The sequence below is a fragment of the Epargyreus clarus genome, unplaced genomic scaffold, assembly GCF_041222505.1.
Source record: "Epargyreus clarus isolate Ecla_fem2 unplaced genomic scaffold, WU_Ecla_fem_2.2 ptg000024l, whole genome shotgun sequence".
Taxonomy (NCBI): Eukaryota; Metazoa; Arthropoda; class Insecta; order Lepidoptera; family Hesperiidae; genus Epargyreus; species Epargyreus clarus.
In genome coordinates, this window is record NW_027332231.1 from 6455486 (window position 1) to 6481446 (window position 25961).

General features: G+C 35.0%; 2 protein-coding genes and 1 long non-coding RNA gene across 3 annotated transcripts; 2 read left to right on the forward strand and 1 right to left on the reverse strand.

Annotated features, from left to right (window-relative positions):
* Nucleotides 1–154: 154 nt before the first annotated feature.
* Nucleotides 155–4428, reverse strand: LOC140752154 (allergen Tha p 1). Its single transcript, XM_073086341.1, has 2 exons — nt 4300–4428; nt 155–710 (listed from the first exon to the last, which is right to left on the reverse strand). The coding sequence occupies exon 2, from the start codon at nt 701–703 to the stop codon at nt 329–331; it is 375 nt and encodes a 124-aa protein (XP_072942442.1). The 5' UTR covers nt 704–710; nt 4300–4428; the 3' UTR covers nt 155–328.
* On the forward strand, nt 2626–3512 carry LOC140752157 (uncharacterized). The gene is made up of 2 exons (XR_012103415.1): nt 2626–3165; nt 3251–3512. It is a non-coding gene; the product is annotated as an uncharacterized LOC140752157 (long non-coding RNA).
* A 19464-nt stretch (nt 4429–23892) lies between the features above and the next one.
* Nucleotides 23893–25889, forward strand: LOC140752151 (allergen Tha p 1-like). Its single transcript, XM_073086338.1, has 3 exons — nt 23893–23984; nt 24105–24288; nt 25436–25889. The coding sequence occupies exons 1-3, from the start codon at nt 23982–23984 to the stop codon at nt 25630–25632; spliced, it is 384 nt and encodes a 127-aa protein (XP_072942439.1). The 5' UTR covers nt 23893–23981; the 3' UTR covers nt 25633–25889.
* The last annotated feature ends 72 nt before the right edge of the window (nt 25890–25961 follow it).

Genomic DNA, 25961 nt, shown 5'->3' on the forward strand with positions numbered 1-25961 from the left:
CTTGTTGATGTGTATCGTTAATCCTTGTAGAATGTAAATAGATCTATATGTAAGGAAATAATTGTTCCGTAGCAATTAAAAATCTAGTACCTACGGTAAGGCGCATAGTAATACAATATTGCAGAGGTAACAGAAAAACGTATAAACATCAATGTGATAATGAGTTAAAACATTGTTTTTAATCAATTTTTATTACAATGTTTTATGTTTAAGTACATCCAATAAATTAATAATTAAAAAGAGATTTTTGGTACCGATAAGTAAAGGATCTGCTTGTTATTTGCAGTTGTGTGCCTTGAGACTCCTTCCACTCCACTTCTAAACTAGTTTAGTTCTTCACAGCCTCGATCTTGTCCTTGTATCTTTGCTGGTAGATGTTGTTGGGGTCATACTTGGTTGACAGTTCCTTCCACAGCTCAGGGCGTTTGTTCACGAGATGCCTAACGACTTTGTCTGCTCCGGTCTTCTGTTTCTCGGTACATTTGGAGCATTCGTGTTCGAGCGCATCGGGTAGAGTTTCCTTCAACGCCTTGCCGTCGGCAGTGCACCTGCCTTTGTCCATGAGGCAGTCGACATACCCTCGAAGCAAGCGCTGCGACTCCAAGATCTCGTCAACGTTGATGTTGTCCCACTTGTCGGAGTAGGTGGCGGCATATGCCACCCCCATGACACATGATAGAGCAATAACGAAGAATAACTTCATGATGGATCTGTAAAAGGAAAAGCAATAGTTATTGCCTCTTCTATACTCAAATATTTTCTTTAATTCAGGAAGGTTATCTATCTTAGTATCTACTATAGATACTAAGACAGGCTCGATAGACTTAACAGACAACCCTGGAAACTTTTAAATTGACTGTAAAAGTGACAAATAAGATTTTTAGAACTCTCAGGTTTCCTTGCATTTATTTCCTTAGCTGGTTAAGCAAGTAATAAAATATTTTCTAGTACGTTTATAATTTTGATAAATCAGTGGTCGGTGCTTGGGGTTTGAACTACGGACCCCCCAAATGAGAGGCCGACTTTCAAATCACTACGCTATGACAGCTTATCTGTTAGGCTAATACATATTAAAAAAAATTTAGTAAATATGAAAGTTTATAACTACCGCTTTCACCCTTCTACTATTTTCAGAAAAAAACTCATATAAAATTTCATAGGGATAGCATTCTGTAAACTTTAAATCCAAAATTTCCCACATGTTTGAATAATCATATAACTTACAAGAACCATACAATAGATAAACCAGGTACTTGCATAAGCGCAAAGAAGCTATAATTGCTGTGATTAGCTATTGTCTTACTTTGAATAATGACGCTATTGTCATGTAGAAGGGTCGCGGTGTTATTGTATATAAACATTACAATATAAGTAATACGTAGTATGATAATGAACCTTACATACAATCAATATTTTATCAACAGCTTTAAGAAGCTGGGAGAATACGTCCCTTCCACCACACCTTTTTCTGCTATATAACAGCATTGAAAGTAGTACCTTTTGTGGTTGGATTCCAACGGCACCGCCGCCACACCTATTCCTACCTCATAGCAGCAGTCTTAAGCGCTGCTATGTTCTGATCTGATATGAGTGGTAAGATAGACATGCTTATACAAGGGGTTCCAACTTAGTCCTCCAGGAAAGCAACGCGTTTGTGACTGACCTATAGAGGTAGAATTCTAATCCTATCTGGGATTGATTACAGATGCGTATGGGCGGCAGTTGCTACTTACTATCACGTAGGCTGCATCGACGTTTCCCTATCGTATAAAAAAGCTATGGGTTTTGTACTCTCTGCTATATTTGGTCCTGCTAGTAACTCGCATGAAATGCCAAAATTCTTTCACAAAGTCAATAATCGCTGTTTCAATAAAATTGCATTTTTTTTTAATTCGGTTAACTTCCGTCAATTGAAGTTAAATTATTCATATGCTATTTAAGTAATATTAATCTTATTTTTTTTTAATTTAGGAGTAGCAGACGAGCATGCAGTCCACCTGATGGTAAGTGGCTACTGCCGCCCATGGACATCTGTAATCAACCCCAGATAGGATTAGATATTCCTACCTGAGGTTGGCCACAGATGCGCCGCTACCCCTGAGGACTAAGCTGGAATGCCTCAGAAAAGTCTGTCTCCATTTCCACACCCTTTAAAACGGAACACAGCGGCGCCTAACACTGCTGTTATTACGTAGAAATAGGTGTGGCGGTGGTGCCGCCGGAGTCGAACCAAAGAGAACCCTCTTTGGTTCCACCACCATTACCACCTTCAAAATTTATCTCACATCAGTAATCGATTTATCATTATTATATTTTCTGATAACCTAAAGTGGCCACTCAAAAGGAGCCCTACTTAGTACTTGAAATGAGGGCTCACTTGGGGGTTTCTTCTTTATGAAAAATGGATTTTATTAGTGTTTTTACTTTAATCTTAAAAGAAGTTTATTAAAATATATAGCAGTATATCTATATAGCTAGGTATAGCTTTTGAACACAAAAGTTTAATATCTTATTAATACAGTAACTTTATTATTATTATACTCAAACAAACAAACGAATAGACTCGTTTTATATATCGACAAGTTAAATAAGAAATAACTATTTCATAATAGAATTAGATAGATAACATAGGTCAACAATTTTTTAATTTTTTTTTGTGCATGAGTTTTACTTAATATATTCTGATTATATAAGCAAATATATATAAAAAAATGAAATTACAAATCGATAATATTTGCTTTTATAGAAATTAGAGCAATTTAACATTTTTTTATTTTCGAGTCCAATAAAGTCGGTCTTGGCACACTAACGTTGTCAAAAGAGTGGCAAGGGGGCGGAGTGTAGTGTTTCTTGCATCGCTCCTTGTGTACGAAAGTAAGTGATTGCTTATTTCAGTGGAATAACGTAATTCATTTTTTTTTTTCGTTGTATCAGTCTGTACAAAATGACTTCGAGATGTTGTAAACGAGACGCCGACATATTTTATTATATTTGCGGCGGATTTATGACAATATGAGAGAAAAAGGACGATTTATGTACAAATTTAAAGATTTCCGAGGCATACCAACTTACTTCCATCTGTATACTGTACACCTGTTAAAAATCAAGATAAAAAATGGGCCTCACATATTGTGTCAGGTAACACTTGCAGAAATATTCTGGACGGTGAGTTTATATTCATTTTTTTTTATTTTAATAGCTATTTTATAATAACTTTAATTAGGTTATAATATAGTACGTTTTATTGTAGGTTGGTACCGAGGTGAAAAAAGAGCAATGAAGTTTGCAGTGCCAAGATTTTGGAGGATACTCAGTAATCATCGCATAGATTGTTATTTTTGTATTGTGAATCCACACAAAGATAAAAAATCAAAGAAAACATATTATCCGGATCTACCAACGACTGTTTAGTGTTGATTAATAAGTACTTGCATTCTATTTTAAAATTTCTGTTATAAGAATGTATCATTAATTGATGTTTGTGTATCTTTTAATAAATCAACTGTGTCCATTTTTCATGTATTATTGAGCGTTTCCTATCTTTAAAATTATATAAAACAAATTGTGTGTGATATATTATCGATCTTTTTTATTCGTTTGAAGGACTTATTGCTGCCATTATGTGTAGAATATAACATTGTTCAAATGTCCGCACGGCTTTTATGGTTATGGTCTGCAAAAGGCAGAGTTCTTATGGGCGACGGGAAATCGACTGTCTCAGATTCTAGTGCACACTCTCACGGACAGCGGCGATGTTTTCGGCAGATCTTCCGTTTCGTTGATATACGAATGTTAGTCAATCATTTAATGACCCAGTAGACTTTAATTTATCCACCAGATTGCGAATAGTCCTCTCGGTAGGACGATTGTAGCACGCGTTGCCCGAACAGAATAGCTTTTTGATACAATAATTTTATTATTTGTTCGTGTTGTTGAATGCTATAAACGTCCATGGTAATTTGGCAAAACAAACTGAATAAATTAAAACTAATTTGACAGATGTTGCTTCAGTAAGATGACCGTTATCAACTTTCAAAGTTCGGAAGTCCTTGTTAGAAGACCCTATATTTTCATTGATTTGAATTTTCCAATTTGTACACATAAAAGTAAATTCAGAACTATTTTCTGTTCTTTTTCTTATTTCTAGGTATAAAAGGAATAATAATAACGTATGTATAACCCATGCTCAAAAATTCTGTAGACCGGTGTAATAGATATCTATAGTATTCACTTATAACACCTATACTCAGACATAAAAATAAGAAAATCAGTCGCAATAAGACTTGTTTAAAAACTTACTTATAAGCACTATGATAGCACTGAATCTAGCTCGTCCCTTGAATGAACTATGAGAATGGGCTGCAACCGGTGACATTTATACCTAAGTCGGAGGCATTGACCAATGGTGTGACGTGATCATGTTTAAATGATTCACTATGATGGGATAACAATGGCAGGTCATGCGGAAGGTGAGAGATTTATTGATAACACTCTATCATTGCCTTAGATACTGCAATCATGTAGTGCTTCCATTTGGTGTGATTAAACCTTGGTCAGTGGCAAGGTCAGAAATAGTAGGATTAACAAATAAAAATAAGATTTTGAATGCAACATGCAATAACGCATGTAGTCCACTTGCAGGAGTTACGGACGCCTATATATTTGAAAGAATTCCCAAATATTGGACGCTTTCTGACACGATCGGCGATGGATGCCACACTCTTCAAACCTATTTCTGCCTTATAAAATTGTTATGAGAAGTCATGTTTTTATAATATAGCAATAGCAGATGAGCATGAAACCTGATGTGAGTGAGCGCTGCTACCCAGGGAAATCTGTAATGAACCCAAAATAAGATTAATAGCTTTTTTTATTTGAGATTGATCACAGATGTTACTAACGCCTCGTATAAGTATGTCTCCCTTTAAAGCAGAACACAGCAGCTCTTAACACTATTATAAGGTAGAAACAGGTGTGTCCCTGTAGTTCCGGGACCAGAATAGGGCTACAGGCAGGGGGCCTGTCGTAAGAGGCGACTAAAAGGGGGCTTCCGGGGTTGCGGGCGGCAAGAGTGGGAGCTCGAACCGCCCGGCCAGCAACCCCGGGATGGACGGTGGTATGTGTGGTCGCATACCGTCGTGAACACCAGATGGTGTGGTGAGTTTCAAGCTCACCTGGGCGGAGCCCGACGGGGCAACGAGCCAAGTGGACTCCGGTTGCGTTCCGTTGGAGACCCCGGAGTCCTCTACGCAGCGCCGAGGACGGCCACCGGGGGGGTTTTAGTGCTGTAAGAATCCCACATAACCCCGTGCCGCTCCCACGGCATAGGGTACCTTTTGAAGGTTTCTTCCTCATCAACAAAAAGAAAAAAAAAAGGTAGAAACAGGTGTGCAAGATGTAGTGTGCCGGGGAAATTTATAAAAAAATCTTGTAGAGTCTCCTAATCTGTTCTTTGCGTTAGACATTTCCCTAAGCCGTCCTTCTGAAACGGGTTTTCCATGTCAAGCAAATTAGTCATCATTTGACGGTAGCTACTCATTTTAAAATAAACAGCTAATTAACAAGTATTGACACATCTCACGAGGACACGCTAAATATAATTAACTCTTTCATCAGATATAATAATTACATTGTTAACTATCGTGCCGTGTTCCTTTAAATAGTTATTTTGCATAATTGTATTTTTCCACAATTTGTAATCTAAATAATTTCTGCATGATAACTAAATTATGACTATTCTCCACTGCATCAATGCGTTTTGTTGGAAGGATTACATCATCATCATCAACTCATTAACGTCCCACTGCTGAGCACGGGTCAACGAGAACGATTAGGCCATAGTACACCGCGCTGGCCAAGTGCGTATTGGTAGACTTCACATACCTTTGAGTTATTTTTTCTTTTTTTAAATCTCTCAGGTATGCAGGTTTCCTCACGATGTTTTCCTTCACCGTTTAGCAAGTGATAATTAATTTCTAATACGCGCATAACTTACCTTGGAAGGATTACATTAAGGTCCAATCTATGTTGATTTATCAAATCTCCCAAATGAGATTTAACCACTTCTGCCCTATGAAAATAATAATCGGAACCTACGACATCTTAATATTCCCTCCGAAGCATGAAAATCATCCTCATCGTCATCAAGTAGCATCACTTATTATCCTTCTACTGGGCTCGAACCTCCTTACAAATCAGTGTCAGAGTTATAGTTAGTTACAAAGATGAAATTCAAATTTAATGAACATATAATTTATCAAGTATATTCTGTGCAATTTATGCTGTGTATTTGTAAATTTAATATCTTAAACATCGTATATTTAATGGTAAATCCGTTACTCAATTTATAAAAGTGCCTGCCAAGTTATTAATGGCTATTTTACTAAAGGTAAAATTTACGTGCCGCAATGGTAACCTGTTTGTCTACTATATACGAGTAGAAGTAGGGTTCGATTGTAAACATCAGTTATTTTGTTAATTTACGATCCAGTATTATTTCACATCTCAAAATATTTCCAGAATTAATACCATTTAAACGAATTCTAGCTAAATCAGGTGCCGGCCCTGTGGTAGAGCGAAGGCACTAGGCGCCAAGTGGTACATTTGAGGCGCTTAGAGGCAGAAGAAATGCTATAAACAATTTTCGTCTAAATTTCAATAGGTTATTTGACAAAATCTTGAATTTTGAAACTATTATTTATTTAATATAAAGCCGAAATATAAGCCAAAATTTACATGAAGTGAAATCGTTGACCAAAAGCAATAGTCCTACCGTAAATTCATCAAAAGCTAGACCGCAACTTTTTAGAAAATTACTTTCTATAAGAGTAAACAAATGAACATAAGCAGTATATTTATGTCGTATTGAAAACGTAAATAATGAATAAAATCATTATATAAACAATGTACAATGTGTTGCAAAGTACACCCCTTTGCTAAATGGAATAAAAAATGTTGCCGCCATTTAATTAATGATCAACACTGTCCAAGATTCTTTACAGTTATTAAACTTAACCACAGAACGTCAATCTTCAAAAAACTGGTATTTAAAAATATAAAATATAATCTAACTGAAGCTCTAAAAACACTAAACGTCATACTTGGTATTACACAGTACATTTCCTTTGAAAACAAATGAGAGCAAGTGACGCACGAAGATAAATAACTGATAAATCAAAGCTGGTCTGGCAAGCTTCAAGATTCGAATTGTGGAAAAAGCCCCAAGTTGGCAACGATTGTAAAGGCGGGAACATACTATCGAAACGCCACGCTGAAACGCCACGCTTTTCAACGCTTGTGAGAGCTAAAATTGCGTGAAGCCGGTTTCGCATATTGATTATCTAAAATGAAAACAACTTATTTACCAACTGAAAAATTACGCGAACTCACTTAAGTTTAAGAAATTTACCGTTTTCTTTTAAGAATATACATTATATAGACTTTTCAGAATATGACGACAAAAGGGTCAATTTTCGTCTTCTTTTTTGAATAACATCGAGATTTTTTTATCGTAGAACTAAGAATAACCAAAATATATTTGATATCCCTACAATAAACCCTTTTATTTGATATATCACATTTATTTGAAACACATTCCATTTATTGTTATTTTCGCATGGAACCTTAAAAATTAAATCTATATACATATTTTCTATGACCAGAATCACATTATGAATATTCGACGTGACGCGATAATGGTGTGATTATATCATAGACTAGCTGACCCGGCAAACTTTGTACCGCCTCAAAATCTATTTATCAAATATATTTCATAGCCTATGTTACTCGTGGATAATGTAGCTTTCGAATGGTGAAAAAATTTTTAAAATCGGTCCAGTAGTTTTAGAGCCTATTCATTACAATCAAACAAACAAACAAAGTTTTCCTCTTTATAATATTAGTATAGAAAACATAAAAAAAAATATTTAATTCAACACGCGTCCATGCGTCGGATGGTTGGCGTTTCAATAGTATGTTCTCGCCTTAAGCCAACCCATTCAAGTTGGAGTCAGTACCTAGAATCAATTATTTATATGCATTGTAAAAACATGTCTTTTATTCAGTTGACAGTTACGAGAAATCGATGTGTTTGTTTATTCATTGAATCTTTATTAATTAATAAGTTCGACTTACTTGTTTAATACTACATAATTATTATTTGAGAACGTTAAAACTCAAGGATTTGTGATATTATTAATAGAACTAAGCCAGCAAATTAACTAAGTTAATAATTACTTACTTCATTTCTTTTTCCCAGATTATTTTTACTGTTATTTCCTTTTTATGCTAATATATTTTGTTCCAGTGGTTTTCATATATTATCTGTATAATAATCTAAGGTATACTTATGTACTAACAGATTATATAATAATAGCTTAATTAATCATCTTACAATACTGCAAATTTTACGTTCTTTAAATTATGTATTTATTAACAAATAATTTGAATACTTTATAACAATTTAATATTATTAAAATTAATAAACTGACAATATAATATTTAAGTATTAATATAACTTTTATATTTCTAATCGTCATATAACGCGATCGAATCACGAAAAAAAAGTTTTTTTTTATAATTGTATACTTGAAAAGTATAGTTTATTAATCTGTGCATCATGTTTCGCGCACGATTCGCACTTGACCGGTTTTTATCCGTTGTATTATCTCTCACATTGTCTTCATTCACAAGGCAATTTACTCATTAATTTTTTACACCCAAGTTTTGTGGCTACATTGTTAAATATGGATGAATTAATGAATATCAAACTCCATGGGCATTACTGATAAAATCACACAGCCCTCGAAATAATATTTCTTCATTGTTTATATTTCTTGTGTAAAAATATTATGTGTAGTTAAGCCCTTTTGAATTTTGATAGGCCCTAATAGCGGTCAATAAAAATGTAGTATAAGTAATATATATATATATATATATATATATATATATATATATATATATATATATATATATATATATATATATATATATATATATATATATATATATATATATATATATATATATATATATATATATACTTATGTGCGTGTGTATGTCACTGAACTCCTCCTAAACGACTGGACTGATTTCGATGAAATTTGTATGTGTTCAAGGGGACTTGAGAATAGTTTAGATTCACAATTTAGTTCGTGGGAAAAGGTTTTTTTAATTAATTTTTGATTCGTAAGTAGTTATAGAATCGGAAACTATGCATTTGATCAAGTGATGATCTTTAGCAAAAATTGTTGTCCAAGAGCCCACGAGGGTTTGGGAGTTCGTAACACCAATTTTCGACAGATGGCACCGCTGTCATTCCAATGCAGGTACAAATTTTCCGTTTTATGTATGTCATATTATTTCTTTAAAATGCGGGCGAAGCCGCGGGCACCACTAGTAAATGTATAGATTTCGGGGGTGTAAATAAAGTGAATAATGTGGCCCTGTGTTTAAAATTTTCTGAAATATTTATATATTTTTGAGGAAATAACATAAATCTGATTATTAAAAGATAATGTAACTCTAAGAAATCAACACACAAAAAATACCGAAAGAAAAATAGATAAAAAACATACAATAAGGCTATCATAAAAATATTAGCATACCTACGGAAGATAAAAATTTTGATTTCAAATCAAACAACAAAAATTGAAATAAGTACTTATGCTAGATATTTCTTGAGAATATGGAGTTATTTCCATAAAATCAAAGCATAAAAAACACGTCTGTTTTTTGTATGTTTGTGAGTCAATTAACGTTTTTAAGCTGGAGTTGGATAAGCATTTACGCACTCAAATTCATACACGTAAACATGGAGCAGCGTGATGGAAGGCTTCCCCAAGTTAGTCACTAGAAAAAATGGTAGCATAGACCGTCGAACAAGCGACACTAGGAAAGACGACGGTCGTGTGACTGCCAACAGTTGTAAACGCAGTCAAAACCCACAAACGGTGCGACTTAAGGACTTCGGTAGCGTTCCATTAGAGGTCTTGGGGAGGTCTTCTTAATAATGCGGTTATCCAGAATCCTACATAAACCGGTGTCTCTCCTTAGATCCCGTTGTGCCTTTTAAAGGTTCCTCCCGTCGAGTTACACGAAAGTCCTCAAGACGTGGAGAAAGATCCGTGCCCACAGCGGGGATATTAAAAAGATTGCAGAGATTATTATTAGGTATATAGACGTCTAGTTACTTACATTACGTCATGCAGTCTTATTTATGAACTAAAGTTTTTACATTCAGGAAGAACTATAGAATGCACATAACATTACATAAATATCTTATATAATCAAATCAGGTTCTACAGTTTAACATGTTTAGCATTTAAAATTCATGTAAAGAAGCATTGATGTAGAGAAATACATTAATCTGTGAATAATGAGTAGTTTACTACAAGTAATTCCCCTGAAGTTATTATATTCCATACGGAAACAGATTTTTCTAAGGTTTTTTTTTGTTTTATGAACTTGACATAGCAAACATATGCAGGCACGTAAAGGTAAGTTGCTACTGCCGCCTAAGGCCTTCTGTAATCAACCCTAGATAAGTTCATATCAGTATCCTTATCAGGAGTTTTTACGTTTCGACAAATATGACTGTTTTGGTATTTGTTTACGTATTTGCCCATACAAATTCCAATCAGCGCCCCTAGCGGATCGTGTCAGAACTAGGAAATCGTATGGGCCAATACGTAAACAAATACCAAAACAGTAATATTTGTCGAAACGTAAAAACTCCTGATAAGGGTACTAACGTCGGCCACATGTGCGCCGCTACGCCTGAATCTAAATCTAAAACGGAATGCTTCGGAAAAAACAGACATGTGTTCCTTGCCACACCCTTCAAACCCGTAGTTTTGAAGGTGGTAGAACCCTTTGTGGTTCGACTCACGCGGCACCACCGCCACGCCTATTACTACCTAATAACAGCAGTGTTAGGCGCTGCTGTGTTCCGATTTGAAGGGTATGGTAAGGGAGACAGACTTTTCCGAGGTGTTCCAGCTTAGTCCTCAGGGGTAGCGGCGCATCTGTGGCCGACCTCAGGTAGGAATATCCATCCTATCTGGGGTTGATTAGAGATGTCGGCATGGGCGGCAGTACCCACTTACCATCAGGTGGACCGCAGGCTCGTCCGTAGCGTCTTATATTATAAAAAAAAGGAATCCCGAATACAGAAGCGCGTAACATTGTTAGAATGCAGAACTAGCTCTTTAGTAAAACCACAGACGATTCTACCGCCTTACAACTTATAGCGTCGAATAAACTAACGTTTCCACTGAGAATTTGTGAGGATAAAATACTCGTAATTGTAAGTTTAGATGTCAATGTTAGCAAGTAGCATTTATTATACAAATAAGTATAATGAGAATGAGAAGTAGATGTAGGTATCTGTATATGCTTTAAAGGATTTAGAAAATAAGTATACTCAAAATATATTTCTTCAAAATGTGTTGTTACTGGTGGCTCTAGCTTTTCCAGCTTCACCGGGTTTTGGTGGAGAGGCTCAGCCGGGACAAGAAGACTATGTTCTGGAAGGGATAGTTTTAGTCACCGTTGCCGGTTTCCTAGACTACCTTCTAGAGGAAGGAAAGGTTCTAGACCCAGCTACTGCCGGAGTCCTATCCATCCTCTTGTTATACAGGCATTGCTTACTAGACCCAAGGGCTTACCCAATGTCTGCTGTAAAGGATTTAGATAACTGTAGATACTGTCTATAACATCCAACGTCATTCATTTACATATTACGAAGTAAATATATGTAATTTTGGTTTTTACGCGTACAGTTTTTGTATTTCACCAAAACAAGTTTAATTGTAATTAGTCTCTGAAACTTGTGTTAACGTAACAAGTGAGTTACAGCCAAGGTTTTATTCCAACAAAAAGAACTTAGGTATCTACTCAATGGTAAAAAATGTATGACGTTGATTCAAAATTAAACAGATTTTAAGAGCATAAACACGAATTATTTTGATGTGTGTTGTAATGTGAAGGTTTTCGTTGCAATATTTAAAAATGGTAGAACAATGGTTTGGCAGCGATGATACCAGCCTTGTTTGTATGTTTAATCAAACAAAGTACTTAGAACAAAAGTTTTTATAAGAGTAGCATACGAGCAAGCCACCTTAAGGTCTGGTAAATCCTGAGGATTAACATGGTCCCCGTAATGTAAGTCGGTCTGCATCCACGCCCTTCCACCGTAACGCAGAACAGTACCCTTGCCATGAGTTTTTACCCATACTATTTCCAAGTTCCGCTAGGGGCGCTGATTGGAAACTGTATGGGCAAATACGTAAACAAATACCAAAACCGTCCATATTTGTCAAAACGTAAAAACTCATGGTAAGGGTTCAGAAACCTTCCCGGTTGAACCATATTGGTTATACCACCTTTCAAGTACTACTAAACTCATGCCCACTATTCCGTATTTTGTAGGACATCTAACATCTGTATATCTGTATATACTTACATCTGTATATCTGTGTATCTGTGCATCTGTATATCTGTGTATCTGTATATCTGTTCTGTATTTTGTAGCACACAATTTCCGTAATTACGTCCGAAGTTTCGTGCACTTACAGATATTGTTGTCGAAAAGGGTTAACTATAAAGAATACCCAATTTAAAACGTTGGCAGCTACCTCCTATCTTACTTCGTCTAACTGTTATAGTCGTATCTAATATTTTTGATTAAACGGTATGATATTGTTCACGCCAATAAATAACTTAATTAGTTCCTATCTTTAAAGAAATATGTGTTCAACAAATTCATATTACATTTATTCAAACAAGTCACACTTTAATTAAAATAAATAAGCGTAAATAATGAATTAATTAGAACAATAAATAATTTGGTCATTAAATAAAATGTGATGTCCTAAAGAAGGTCAGTAACAATTAAATATTTTATAGAATACGCTAAAAGAAACAAAAAAAAATAGAGTCATTGTAAAAATGAGACAACATACAAATACAGGACAATTTTGGACAAAACACATTTTATTTAAAGTTATAAAAATAACATCAACATAATTATTATAACTCATAATAATTTAATTGTTTTAATGTAGGTAACTGGCCGCTGAGACATCCTAAATAAATTATAAAATAAAAAAAAAAAACAAATTTAAGTACATAGTTATTAGTGTTTATAATAAATGTCAACAGATTAAAAAAAAGATTTAGTATCACGAGGCCACGAATTAAAAAAGATATTGTTATATTTTACAATAGAAATGAAATAAATGCGGACATAGAATAAAATGCATATTTTTTAGTCATAATTAGTTTCCTGTTCTTGATACAATGAGGATAAGTAGTTGTTGCAATCAAATGTTAAGACGTGGCTGTTATATGCATAAAGTGGGAAAATTTAGTACAAGGGCGGCAGACCAGTTATTCGCATGGCCGATGCTATGACTAAGCATGGTATTTGACACTATTAATTAACAAAGTAAGATTGAACAGTGATCGCTTAGTGATAGAAAATCTGCCCTATTGAAGGTCTCACTTTCAAATCTGTTCCCAGTTACAAATTTCCGGCATGCACCTCCCATGCATTTTTTAAAAGTAATATTATTAGAATTAAATTGTTACTTGCTTGAAGAAAAATCTCGAGAGGAAACCTACGAGTAGGTATATACATACATTGATTTTCATGTTCTGTAATCACTTAAAACTCTAAATTGACCCGAAACTAGATAAATAATACTTAAGACTAAATGCTAATAAAAACACAATCACACAAAAAGTCTATAAGATGTGGTAGAAATACATAAGTAGGTATGCTATTTGGCAAGTACCTAACCTATGATGCAAATTCCTAAATTTTGAAAACGTTGCAGTCGCTCTAATTTTCAAATAATAACAAATACAGTCAACAAACAAAATCTTATTACGATCTGTAAGATGATGGAACATGGTCACCGGTATGACACGCAGAGGGTCCCGGGTTCGATCCCCGGCCAGACGGATATCTAAATGATGAATTTAGATTTCTGTTTCTGGGTCTGGGTGTTTGTGTATTTGTCTATGTGTGTGTCCATGGCACCCACGATAAAGGGAATCCTAGCCACACTAGGAGGCTGTGAGTGTAGAAAGCGTTTGTTTGTTTGTTTTGTTTATGGTAGAGTCAGAATAATTCCGTCGACAAGGTAATAACACTTCATAGTTGTACATGTATATATACATGTACAGTGGACCGTATTATCACAAAATAATAACGAATTTTGTGGTATTATTCCTAAGAAGTGGCAACGCGTTTGGGATTGGCTGCAGAGCTCCTCTATGTTGAGTTGGATACTGAAGCCCATGGGTGGTAATGACCATTTACCAACAAGTAGTACCGAAAAGTGTAGTTATCACGCATAGATTAGTAAAGATACTTCGCCGCCTTGAAATTGAATGAAGCCACAAACGGCTTATTTTAGTAAGTTCTTTTTTTGAATCCTTGACAAATAAAAACATTTTTAGAGAAAATTTACGAATAAATAACTAATTTACGTAATAATTACGTAATTTAGGTAATAAATAAATAATTATTTCAGGGACAATTTAGCACGGAGACGTGGCAAAACTTTTTTACGCAACTATTTCAATTCTCAAAACATTTTCTTGTTAGGAGTGAGTAATCTTTACTAATCTATGTTATCACGTAACGCAAAATTACCACGTACTCAATGACAAAGATCGAATAACAATCAAACATACTTATAGTCTGATTCATAATTAGGTGTCCAAAATGTAAACAAAGAAATGTCATTGTCAAAATTTGATTACAGGTATTGCAAACCTTAACAAATTAAGAAGAAACGAAAATTTTCACAAAATTCAACATAAAACAAAAACTTAATAACTGCACACAATTAAAAAAAAACGCGCTAATAAAACTAGAAAAATATCGAGTTCGATCACGATCACAAAAATGAATTATGTCAACTACGAAACTTAAAAATGGCGGCACATAAAATGTGTTGGATGCCAATTGTGTGACCATTATTACAATTTAATTTTCTCTCATAAATCTTGTTTTTTTATTATTATTACTGTAAGAAATGAAATTGAGTTAATATAAATATTGGAAAATGTGAATTGATTTTAATTTATGTATTTAGATTATTATTTTATTATCGATGTATTAATTTAATATTGTCAAAAATAAGAAACTGCCATTTGACACATATTTTCTTGATAGGTCAACACCTTTGTTTACATTTTGGACACCTAATTATGAATCGGACTATAGTATGAAATCTACAATTCGTGGGAAATGCCGGTAATTCTTAAATAGAATCTAAAACAATGATAACATTTACATAGTTTCATATCGATCGTCATTAGTTTCACAAGCGCACTTTGCTTAGATTATGCTTACGATACGCTGGTTATAACAATAATTTAGTTATAATTACCTACTGCTAATCAACATGTAGTTTTAGTAGTTTATTTATTTTGGTGTAATAATAATGTTCATTTTACAGATTAAACTTTAACCCAATGCAAGAAGTGGCGACGCAAAACATGACTTTTGGTTGAATATATCTAGTTATATCAGTAGAATTTATATAAGTTATACATGCCTCTGTGTTTTTATAGCGGCAGTGTGTAGCATTTTTTACTTAAGTGTTCTCATTCTTTGGCACACCCTACAGCCTTAACGGCTTGTGTTAAAGGCAAGACGAGTCATTGGATTCGTCTAAACTCCGGGAGTAACCATAGACTAATTTTAGTTAGGGTTTTTGTTTTTATAATAATTCATAGTTTATCTTATAAGAGGATTCAACTGCCGCTCATGGAAATCTATAATTAACCCCTGTGTTTAGAATTAGGTCTAGTCTTTGGTTTGTCTTTGACTTATTATTGTTATTGACTTATTAAAAATAATATTATTGATTTTTGTCTTGTTTTATATTCTACCAAATAAAATGGACACAGCGACAGTCTTAACATTTTGATTTATATTATATTTTTATAAAAGTGTACAAGTGGTCCCAACATCTTCCTAAGATTATGATGATGAGATAAGATTAAACGCCTAGTATATATTATAACACCTTTCAAATAATGATACAGTAACGCGAGTCTTATACTCTTGTCATCAAGTAGAATATGGTATGGCGGAAGCGACTAGGCATTCTTATGTGTCCCTGTTGTTCCGGCAGTAGAATAGGATTACGGTATCTCCTGCCTGTCATAAGAGGCGACTAAAAAGGGGCTTCCGGGGTTGCGAGTGGCAAGAGTGGGAGCTCGAACCGCCCGTCAGCGACCCTGCGCTCTCACGGCATGGGGTACCTTTTGAAGGCTTCCCCCTCAAAAAAAAGGCATTCTTATGTAGGGTTCTACCACTTTTACTATATACTTACGAGTAAGTGTAACGAATGAACGTAATCCTCAGGAAACTGCCTTTTCTTTTTATTCATATCATTCACAATGAGCCTGAGGTTGGACTTCCATCATTTTTTGGGGTCAAATATAAGATGTCAAACATAATATCAAACATAATAGATAGTACCTAAGTACTAAAATACATGCGTATAATATTCTGTCTGTTTCCGTGACCATTGTATCCGACATTTTTCCGAGCTCGATTATCATAAACATCCACTTTATTCGTAAAAAAATGTTATCCATAAATCCATAAAAAGTAGTTTTTGTAACTGTTTTTCTGCTGTGTTAATTACATTAGTAAAGAATCTGATTTAACACTAATTGAACCGGTATGACTTAGAAGCAGTAATTACGATGAATCACATCACAATATCACTTTATATTATAAGAATCAGGTTATAACGAGTCAATTAGAAGTAGGTCAGGTTCAGATATTACTCAGAAATGGCCTTGTCCAAGTCTGTAATGTAACAATTTATCGTCACAACTCGTTATTGTCCCACTGATGGGCACGGGCATAATATTCAAATGAGGCTAACGTCCACACACTTGTAATGCAGAAAGGTAGACTTCATACATTAATTAAAACTTTATTCTTTTCTAACTTTAAATATTTCGCCGCTAAAGCCAAATGTGTTAGTTAATATACACACAATCAAATATTGACGGAACAACGAAATAAAATAAATTACTGTAACACCACATTATAGGTAATACGTACATAATTCTAATTCTCTAAATTTTACTTTGATATTTTTAACATGAAAATTTTGTGGTTATATAATTGCGCATTTATGACCAAGTATGTAGGTATTTTTTTATATGTATAAATGAAGGCGTACCACACAAGGCGTGGCGTGGTGAAGATTTCAACCACGTTTAAAGCAAAATTTATCAAATTACACGCAAATTGCGCGCTTAATTGTTAATCTATTAAAACATAATTGTCAATGCTGCATGTTGATAAAAACTCTCCGTTTCGATAGGACAGGAACACGCAACTTGTGTAAGCTTAAAGGGTATTTTCATTACCAGCACACTATGATAACAGTTACCGTATCGATAAATAACTTATCAAATATTTTGTCTGTGTGTTTATATCACCAACACCGGTGTTGAATCCTGCGGATAAATGTATGTATTAAAGGAAATTCCAAAAAAATGTTTTTGTTTTTTTTTGTTTGTTCTTTTTTTCATTTGCCGTGAATACATTATTTTTCTATTCTATTTTATTCTTCTATTATATTCAAACTACTTTTTTTTTTTTTTTTTTATAATATAGGAGTAGCAAACGAGCATACAGTCCACCTGATGGTAAGTGGCTACTGCCGCCCATGGACATCTGTAATCAACCCCAGAAAGGATTAGATATTCCCACCTGAGGTCGGCCACAGATGCGCCGCTACTCCTGAGGACCAAGCTGGAACGCCTCGGAAAAGTATGTCTCCCTTACCACACCCTTCAAACCAGAACACAGCAGCGCTTAACACTGTTGTCATTAGGTAGAAATAGGTGTGGCGGTGGTGCCACCGGAGTCGAACCACAAAGGGTTCTACCGCCTTCAAATACTTTCAACTTTCAACTTTCAGGGATAACTTTATTTTATTTTTAGTATTTGTTGTTATAGTGGCCACCGTTATGCATTCTCTGTAAAATCACGTGTCTATCTAATACGGTTCTAGAAATAGAGCCCTGTGACAGACGGACAGACAGCAAAGTCTTAGTAATAGGGTCCGTTTTTAATCTGTGAGCATGTGATTCAAGTTCTGCACTTCTAATATACTCGTAGATATAGAGACCGATATTCATACTACTAAACTATAAGCCGTTATAGTCCGCGCCAAACTGGTAGTCCGCTCTGAAGTTGTTGCGAGCAGGTGTAATCATGCAATTTGCTATGGCGACGCGATTCATTTATATTTTCAGAGCGGACTAGGAGTTTTACTCGGAGTATACCACTGATATAACCAATGTCATATGACACAAAGTGTTATAAGATTACTTACAGCATCCTTCAAATAGGTTCGTCTGCTAATTACTCCTAACTTTATAACCAAACTCTGAATATGACTAATTTCGAAAACACTTCATATCCTGAATACAACAAAAAATCTGATAAGTGCGGATCCGACTCGAAAGTGAAGTGTTCCGTATTAACGTTCGATTTTGTGTGTCATAAATAATATCGAGCAAAAACAGTATGCGATCCCCAATCTCCCTTTATTAATTTTTTTTTTTTTTTAAAAAAACTCGAAATGTTTTAAATATAGTACGGTTCGAAAGACAACCCGAACAAAACGCCGAATATGTTGATTTCTTATATGGAAACTCTGTACTTTTCAACTTTTTTCATTGGTTTCCAATACCTATTACTCTCGAAGATGGTTGGACAGACAGTAAATAAGTAGGGTTTTGTTGGCAGCGTTTGTGTATGGAACCCAGAAAAAAAAGGTATGATGGCCACCTTTGTTCTTGAAAATTACTTGACGTAAAATACCATTCTTATATTTTGCACGAATCGTTAAAATTTAATGAGCTTTGACTTTTGAACTCATCATCGTAAATTACAGGAAATACAATATTTTGGGTATAAGTAAGTGTAGAGAAGTGATTGTGTGACTTATGCTTCAATGTAGGTCCGGGGTTCAAATCTTGTTATCATCATCAACCCATTATTGTCCCACTGCTGGGTGCAGGTCTCCTCTCAGAATGATTAGGCCATAGTCCACCGCGCTGGCCAAGTGCGTATTGGTAGACTTCACATAACTTTGAGATTTTTTTTATATAGATCTCTCAAGTATGCAGGTCTCCTCACGATGTTTTCCATCACCGTTTTAAGCAAGTGATGACTAATTTCTAATATGCACATAACTTTAAAAAATCAGAGGTTTGAATCCTAGGATTTGAACCTCGTGCCCCTGGTTGGAGAGGCCGAGTTTCTAAACCGTTAGGCTGTCACTACTTTTTAGAATAATGTTATATGTATATCTAAAAAGCATATGGATGCAGAAGTGCAACCATATGCTTTTTATTTCCATATTATATCCATGTAATAAGTTGCATTTATTTAGATTCGTTTGATAAAATGATTCATTTAATGAAGTTAATAAACAAACAATAAATAGACAAGGTAAATTAGGCTTCAGGCCGCAGGCCTCAGGAATCTCTTATCTGGACTTGATTACACATGTCCATTAGCGGCAGAAGCTACTCTCCATCAGGTAGACTACCATCCGCTACTCCTATATTTTTTATAATACATGCTTCAATCGGCACTTAACTCTGTTATTGGGCAGAAATAGGGTTGCTGATGCCGCCGGAGTCAAACTACAGAGTCTACCTTCAACGCATAAGCTTATCTGCTATGGTCGTCAATAAACATCGCAAATAATCAAATCACCGTGCGCATTTGTCAAAGGCCGATAATAACATGCTCTGTAACTTGTCACATAGCTCGTACCTACGTCACCGTAAGTGTGTGCGGTTTAGCTGAAACGGCCACTTAAGGGGAAAACCTGCAAGAATTAATACAATTAATATGATAATAGATTTTATTACCAGTAACTCAAAAGAGGCATTGTTTATTCCTTTGTATAATAAGATAGTTGTTCTGTGTAGAATTGGATGGCGTGGATAGCGTATTAGTTGTAGCGATAATTTCAGAAAAACATGATATAGGTAGTGTTAATAACAATAATACCGATATAATAATAGCAATCATTGGTAGATGGTGAATAAAATAAGTAAATGCTGAAAGTCTTAGCGAGCAAGAACCAAGATATTTTTATGGAATTGAAACAGCTATGTGCATGATGATAAGTAGCTACTGTCACCCATTAATTATTATGAAAAGCAAAATGGTCAAGTAAAGTTTAGTAGTTATGTACGAAAATACAGTAATGAGAACATACTAAGACTGATATGTAGAACATAAATAAATAGTTTAATCTGAAAACTATGTTTTATTTTTACACTAATCTATAAATCTTTAATAAAATTGACGCTCTACCTGGATTCAGATGCGTTGCCCAAAAGACTATGTAGAAATTCCTGGTTCAGGTATATTAAAGGTGGTAGAACCCTCTGTGGTTCGACTCTGGCCGTATCACCGCCACGCCTATTTGTGCCTAATAACAGCAGTGGTAAGCGCTGTGCCCTGTTTTGAAAGGTGTGGTAAGAGAGACATACTTTTCCGAGGCATTCCAGCTTAGTCCATGCAGGTAGCGGCGCATCTGTGGCCGATCTCAGGTAGAAATATCTGATCCTACCTGGGGTTGATTACAGATGTCGATGGACGGCACAAACCACTTACCTTCAGGTGGACCGCATGCTCGTCTGCTACTCCTAAATTATAAAAAAAGCCGCACATAAAAATGGCGCTCTCCCAATCTGGAGTTAGTCCCAGATGCGGCTATGGGGTATAACTATATTGAAGTACCTAAATGTTCTGGTTTAAATGTCTCCCTGACACACCTTTCATCTCGGAATAGACAGAAATAAATGTGTTAATGCTACCAGATTGAAATTACAAAGGGTAACCAGTGGTAATTAACATCAATCTACACGAAACCTAGAATAATTTATAGTGACCAGTACAATTGTCCATGTTAAGGATATTTCGTGACATACAAAAAGATTAAATACGTAAGGTTTTAGATTTGAATACAAAAACTTTCATTCCGCGTCAAGCTGCCACTATTTTGAATTTATTGACGTTTGACATATTATACCGATTTAGGAAGTACTTTTGATGTGAAACATCTATAGCCGCACGTAAAACCGATTTCTGGCGTGGCGACGCCACGCTATACGATGGTATATATATACAGTCTATATGCAGTAGTGTGTACGGTGTGGCGACGCGTCGCCATGCGCAATCGACCACTGATTAAACGAATTAAGTAGTCACGATTTAAAATTAATTCGTAAATTTTTGTATTTAATGAAAATAAATGTTTATTCAATAAATAGTCATCGTTATCTGGAAAAACATCGTAATATTTTATTTTATCATTATGACATATTTAGTTCCTATCACAATATGTTCTTTTCTGCATATTACTTTTACAAAATAATGTCGATGTTTCACATCTGCCAGGCGTCCCGTGACGGCTCACATTTTTTACCCATTGGTAGTAACGTAGATGACACTTTTCTTCACTCTTCTAAAATCGATCATGTTTTCTACGCACATTATGATTCCTTAATTAGTTATAAATTATACCTTACAAAGTGAATTTATTAAGTACCACTGGGGTTATTTCAAGTTTTCTTGAGGACTTGTAACTCAAATAAATAGTCTACAAAGTTTGTAATTTACCGTACCGTTCTTATAATAGCAGGTTATGGTAACGATAATAGGAAGATGTAGAACCAATGTTTAACCGGGGAAGAACCCGGTACTTCTATAGTGACTCCTGTCGCCTTTCGTGATTTGTTGAAACGGGTTTGGATGCAGACTGACAGATATATGGTGTGAACAGCTTCGACCGCAATAATGATAATGCATCTATGACCGGCTTGAAATAGAATCCCCTATTATATAATTAAGGAGCTGGTTACAGATATCTATGGGCGGCAGTGACCACTTCCCTTATTCTGTCTTAAAAATATCTGACAGGAGATTTTTAATTGAAAGATAATAATAGTTTTGATTGTACAAAATATTAAACTGATTGTCTATGCCTACTTTATCCAAAATTCTAAAAATGTATGAATGCCTCATTACAAAATTCTTGATTTAATTAGACAATACTAAGGTTAATCTGATTTTGTTGTCTTCATAAAAACGATTCATTATTATCATGCTTAAAATCTATCTAGATACAAAAAATGTTAAATGTTTTTTTTGCCTTAGTAACATAATTCATTTTTTTTAACCAACTGTGGTGTGTAAGGTTTTTTGAGCGTATATATACACTTATATATTTCCATGTATATAGCCCAAATGGCTTCGTATATAAGGTATTGTTGAATTCGTCTAAATTGTGAATGAATAGCCTATTTTTAAGCAGTAAGGTTTTATTTAAAAAATAATTCCTAGTTATTTATTTAAGACGAATCTTATGGTGTATGTAAAAATCAAAAATGTCTTACTTTAACATTTAGTTACGAATTCTTTTTATATATGAAATTAATTTATATACTTCATATTTTTTACCTACTAACATTTTTTATCCTAAATGAAGGCGTATGTTTATTAGAAGTTACTTCTTAAAATTAATTTCGATGTAGGTTCGAGGAATAATACAATAAAACATTCAAAACAAAAAGCATAATTTAATTGCATACAAATTCAAGGAGGTAGGTAGTCAAATGGTCTTGGAAGAACGGAAGAATACAAAAGTCGTGTTTCCCCTTAATATATTTTTCATATACAGCATGTTCGAAAATCCAAATGCAATTTTAAATTTTATATGTTCGTTCTGTGTATGAAGTAAGAACACAAAAATTCCAATATTTGAACTAAACACACTAGGTAGGTACACACTTGTCCCTGTAGTTCCGGGACCAGAATAGGGCTACGGTATCCCCTGCCTGTCGTAAGAGCCGACTAAAAGGGGCTTCCGGGGTTGCGGGCGGCAAGAGTGGGAGCTGAAACCGTCCAGCAAGCGACCCCGAGAAGGACAGCGGTTTGTGTGGTCGCATATCGCTGTAATCACCAGGGGATGTGAGAGGAGCGTAAATCCCCTCCCCCAGGGCAGAGCCCGATAGAAGGGCATCGCGTTAGGAGGACTCCGGTTGTGTTCCCTAGGAGATCAAGGAGTTCTCCACCAAACGCTGTCACCGACGGCCACCGGGGGGTTTTAATGCGGTAAAAATCCCACATAACCCGGCGTCACTCCCATGGCGTCGGGTACCTTTTGAAGGTTTCCCCCTTGTTAACAAAAAAAAGGTACACACTAGGTAGGAGTACATTTATGTTATGTGATCACTGAAGAACACAGAAATGCTGAACACAAAACTATTTTTAAATAATAAGAAATAGGAAAGAATCGGCAAAATTTCAGAAATTGGACCTAAGCCACTCATTCCATTTTTTTCATAGACTTTTCATTTCGGAGACTTCATATCTACATACTTACTTCTTATTGGAAATCCTTTTTGTGTCAAATTCTTTGTAGCCTATCTTTACCGGAATCAAGACCTCAAAATGAACCGTCGCTGTCTGTAATCGCCACTTCCAATCTTGTCTATTGCTATATGCTTGAATTATAAATTTTATTGCATATGGCTTGCGCTACTTGCGGATTTCTAAAAATCATTAAATAATACTGTGAATGCTATTAAGACGTCAAAATATAAAAAATAAAGATTAAAAGTACACAAAATTTCTTTCTTTCTTTCTTTTCCTTCAAATTATACCACCCAACATCTACGTAGGCAAATTTAAACTTTAAATCACCGACAAAATTTAAACTCAAATTTAAAATCACCCTGTAGACGTACGCGTTTTTATGCATCAGGTACAAAGTCATAATGGAGACTAGGGGCAAATTAGACAGTGCGGACAGAAGGCAAGATCGTATAAATACAGGTAACAACCGAGTACATCATAAGTCACACTTAGTTGCTTGAACCATATACGCATATCTGAAACCATGGTTAGTTATAAAATCAGAAATTTATTAGATTTTGTGTCAAATTAATTATACAGTGTTTTTAGCAAGTCTTCAGTTTTTGATTGCGTTTTTTAATAGTTGTATTGAATCGTGTGGTTTCAGATGGCTACCAAAGTCTTGGTACTGTGCTGCGTGCTAGCTGGAGTGCTGGCTGGGGAGAAGTATACCTCCAAGTACGATAACATCGATCTTGACGAGTTGATGCAAAATGAGAGGTTGTTCAACGCTCACGTGAACTGCCTGCTGGACATGGGGAAATGTACTCCTGAAGCTAAGGAATTGAAAGGTAAAACTTTAGATCATTCGATTGATGATAGGAACGAGTACCCACATATGTTTCTCTTGTGCTCCAAATTTCAATTAGTTTTAGTAAAGTTAGTTTCTTAGTTGATGACAGTCTGTATCTCTACAAGGATTTCCATAGTTTACCCATTGGAGGGTAATGTTTTCAATCCTATTGGCGGTTGATTACATATGTAACAGTTCATATGTTGTACATATAAATAAAATAGGAGTGTCCGTTTTATAATATCGAAATAACCGCTTTTTACTACATGGATATGAGTATACATAAGGTACATACACCAAAATAACATTTTTTACAATTTTTGTCTGTCTGTCTGTCTGTTTGTTCTGGCTAATCTCTGAAATGTCTGGACCGATTTTGACGGGACTTTTATTGGCTGATGTAATAAGGAGTAACTTAGGCTACTTATATTTTAGAACTAGCTTGGCCCTTGTTTTTTTATTAAAGTGGGTGAAACCACAGGGCACAGCTAGTATTTAATAACAGCAGTGTTAAGCGCTGCAGTATTCCGATGTGAAGGGCATGGTAAGAGAGATATACTTATCCCAGGCTTTCCAACTTCATTTTGAGGGGAAGCAAAGCATCTGCCGACCTCAGGAATGAATGTAGTCTTATTTGGGGTTGACTACAGAATATAATAAGATGGGAGTAGCCGCTTACCATCAGATAGATTGGATATTAGTTTGTTATTCTAATGTTATACAATTTACCCATGTGTGTACAACGGTGCGATTTAAAACATATGATGATGATAATGTGATGCAGGAGTGTTACAAGCTCGTCAAGAAATATTACTCCAAGCTTCATTTTCGCTATATTTACTTTTATAACTGCTTCTTGTTTATTTTTTATATTCATACTCCTACTTACTATATAGTCTTCAAAGGGTTACTGTTATAGATTTTTAACGGATTTACTCTATACAAATATGCACGATGACAGATGATAAAGAGAACTAAGTTTAAACGCCTCAGATAACTATGTTTCTTTACCCTCTTAACACTTTTATTATTAGACAGAATTAGGTCGCTCCTCTAGTCCAATCACAAAGGATCACTGCCCACAAAACCTTTAGGAGTATACACAAGTGTAGTTTAAAAAATAAAAATCGACTTTTATCCAACAGATCATCTACAAGACGCCCTCGAGACTGGCTGCAGCAAGTGTACTGAGGCCCAAGAGAAGGGTGCCGCCAAAATGATTAACCATTTGGTCAATGAGAAGAAGGAAATCTGGGAAAAGCTTTGCGCGAAATACGACCCTACTGGCAAATGGCGCAAACATTACGAAGAGCGCGCCAAGAAAGAAGGAATCAAACTGTAGTGGAATTTACAGAAAAAAACTGTTAATCTTCCTTATATTTCTTCAGTATAATTCCTCTTAAATGTGCGTACCACTAGAATAACAAGATTCCGTCTAAAAGGCTCTTCTACCAATGCCTTAAAACCCAAATTGTGTTGTAAATTTCAAATTTGACAGTTGTTCCGATGTTAATGATTTTGGTTTAACATTTGCACGCATTTCTTATATTTATTCGCTATTGTTTTTGTATTTTATTTAAATAAATATTTGTGTTATAACTTTTTTTTTTATTTACTCAAAACTTATATTACATTTACATTTAATTAATCATTAATCCCAGTTTATCTTGT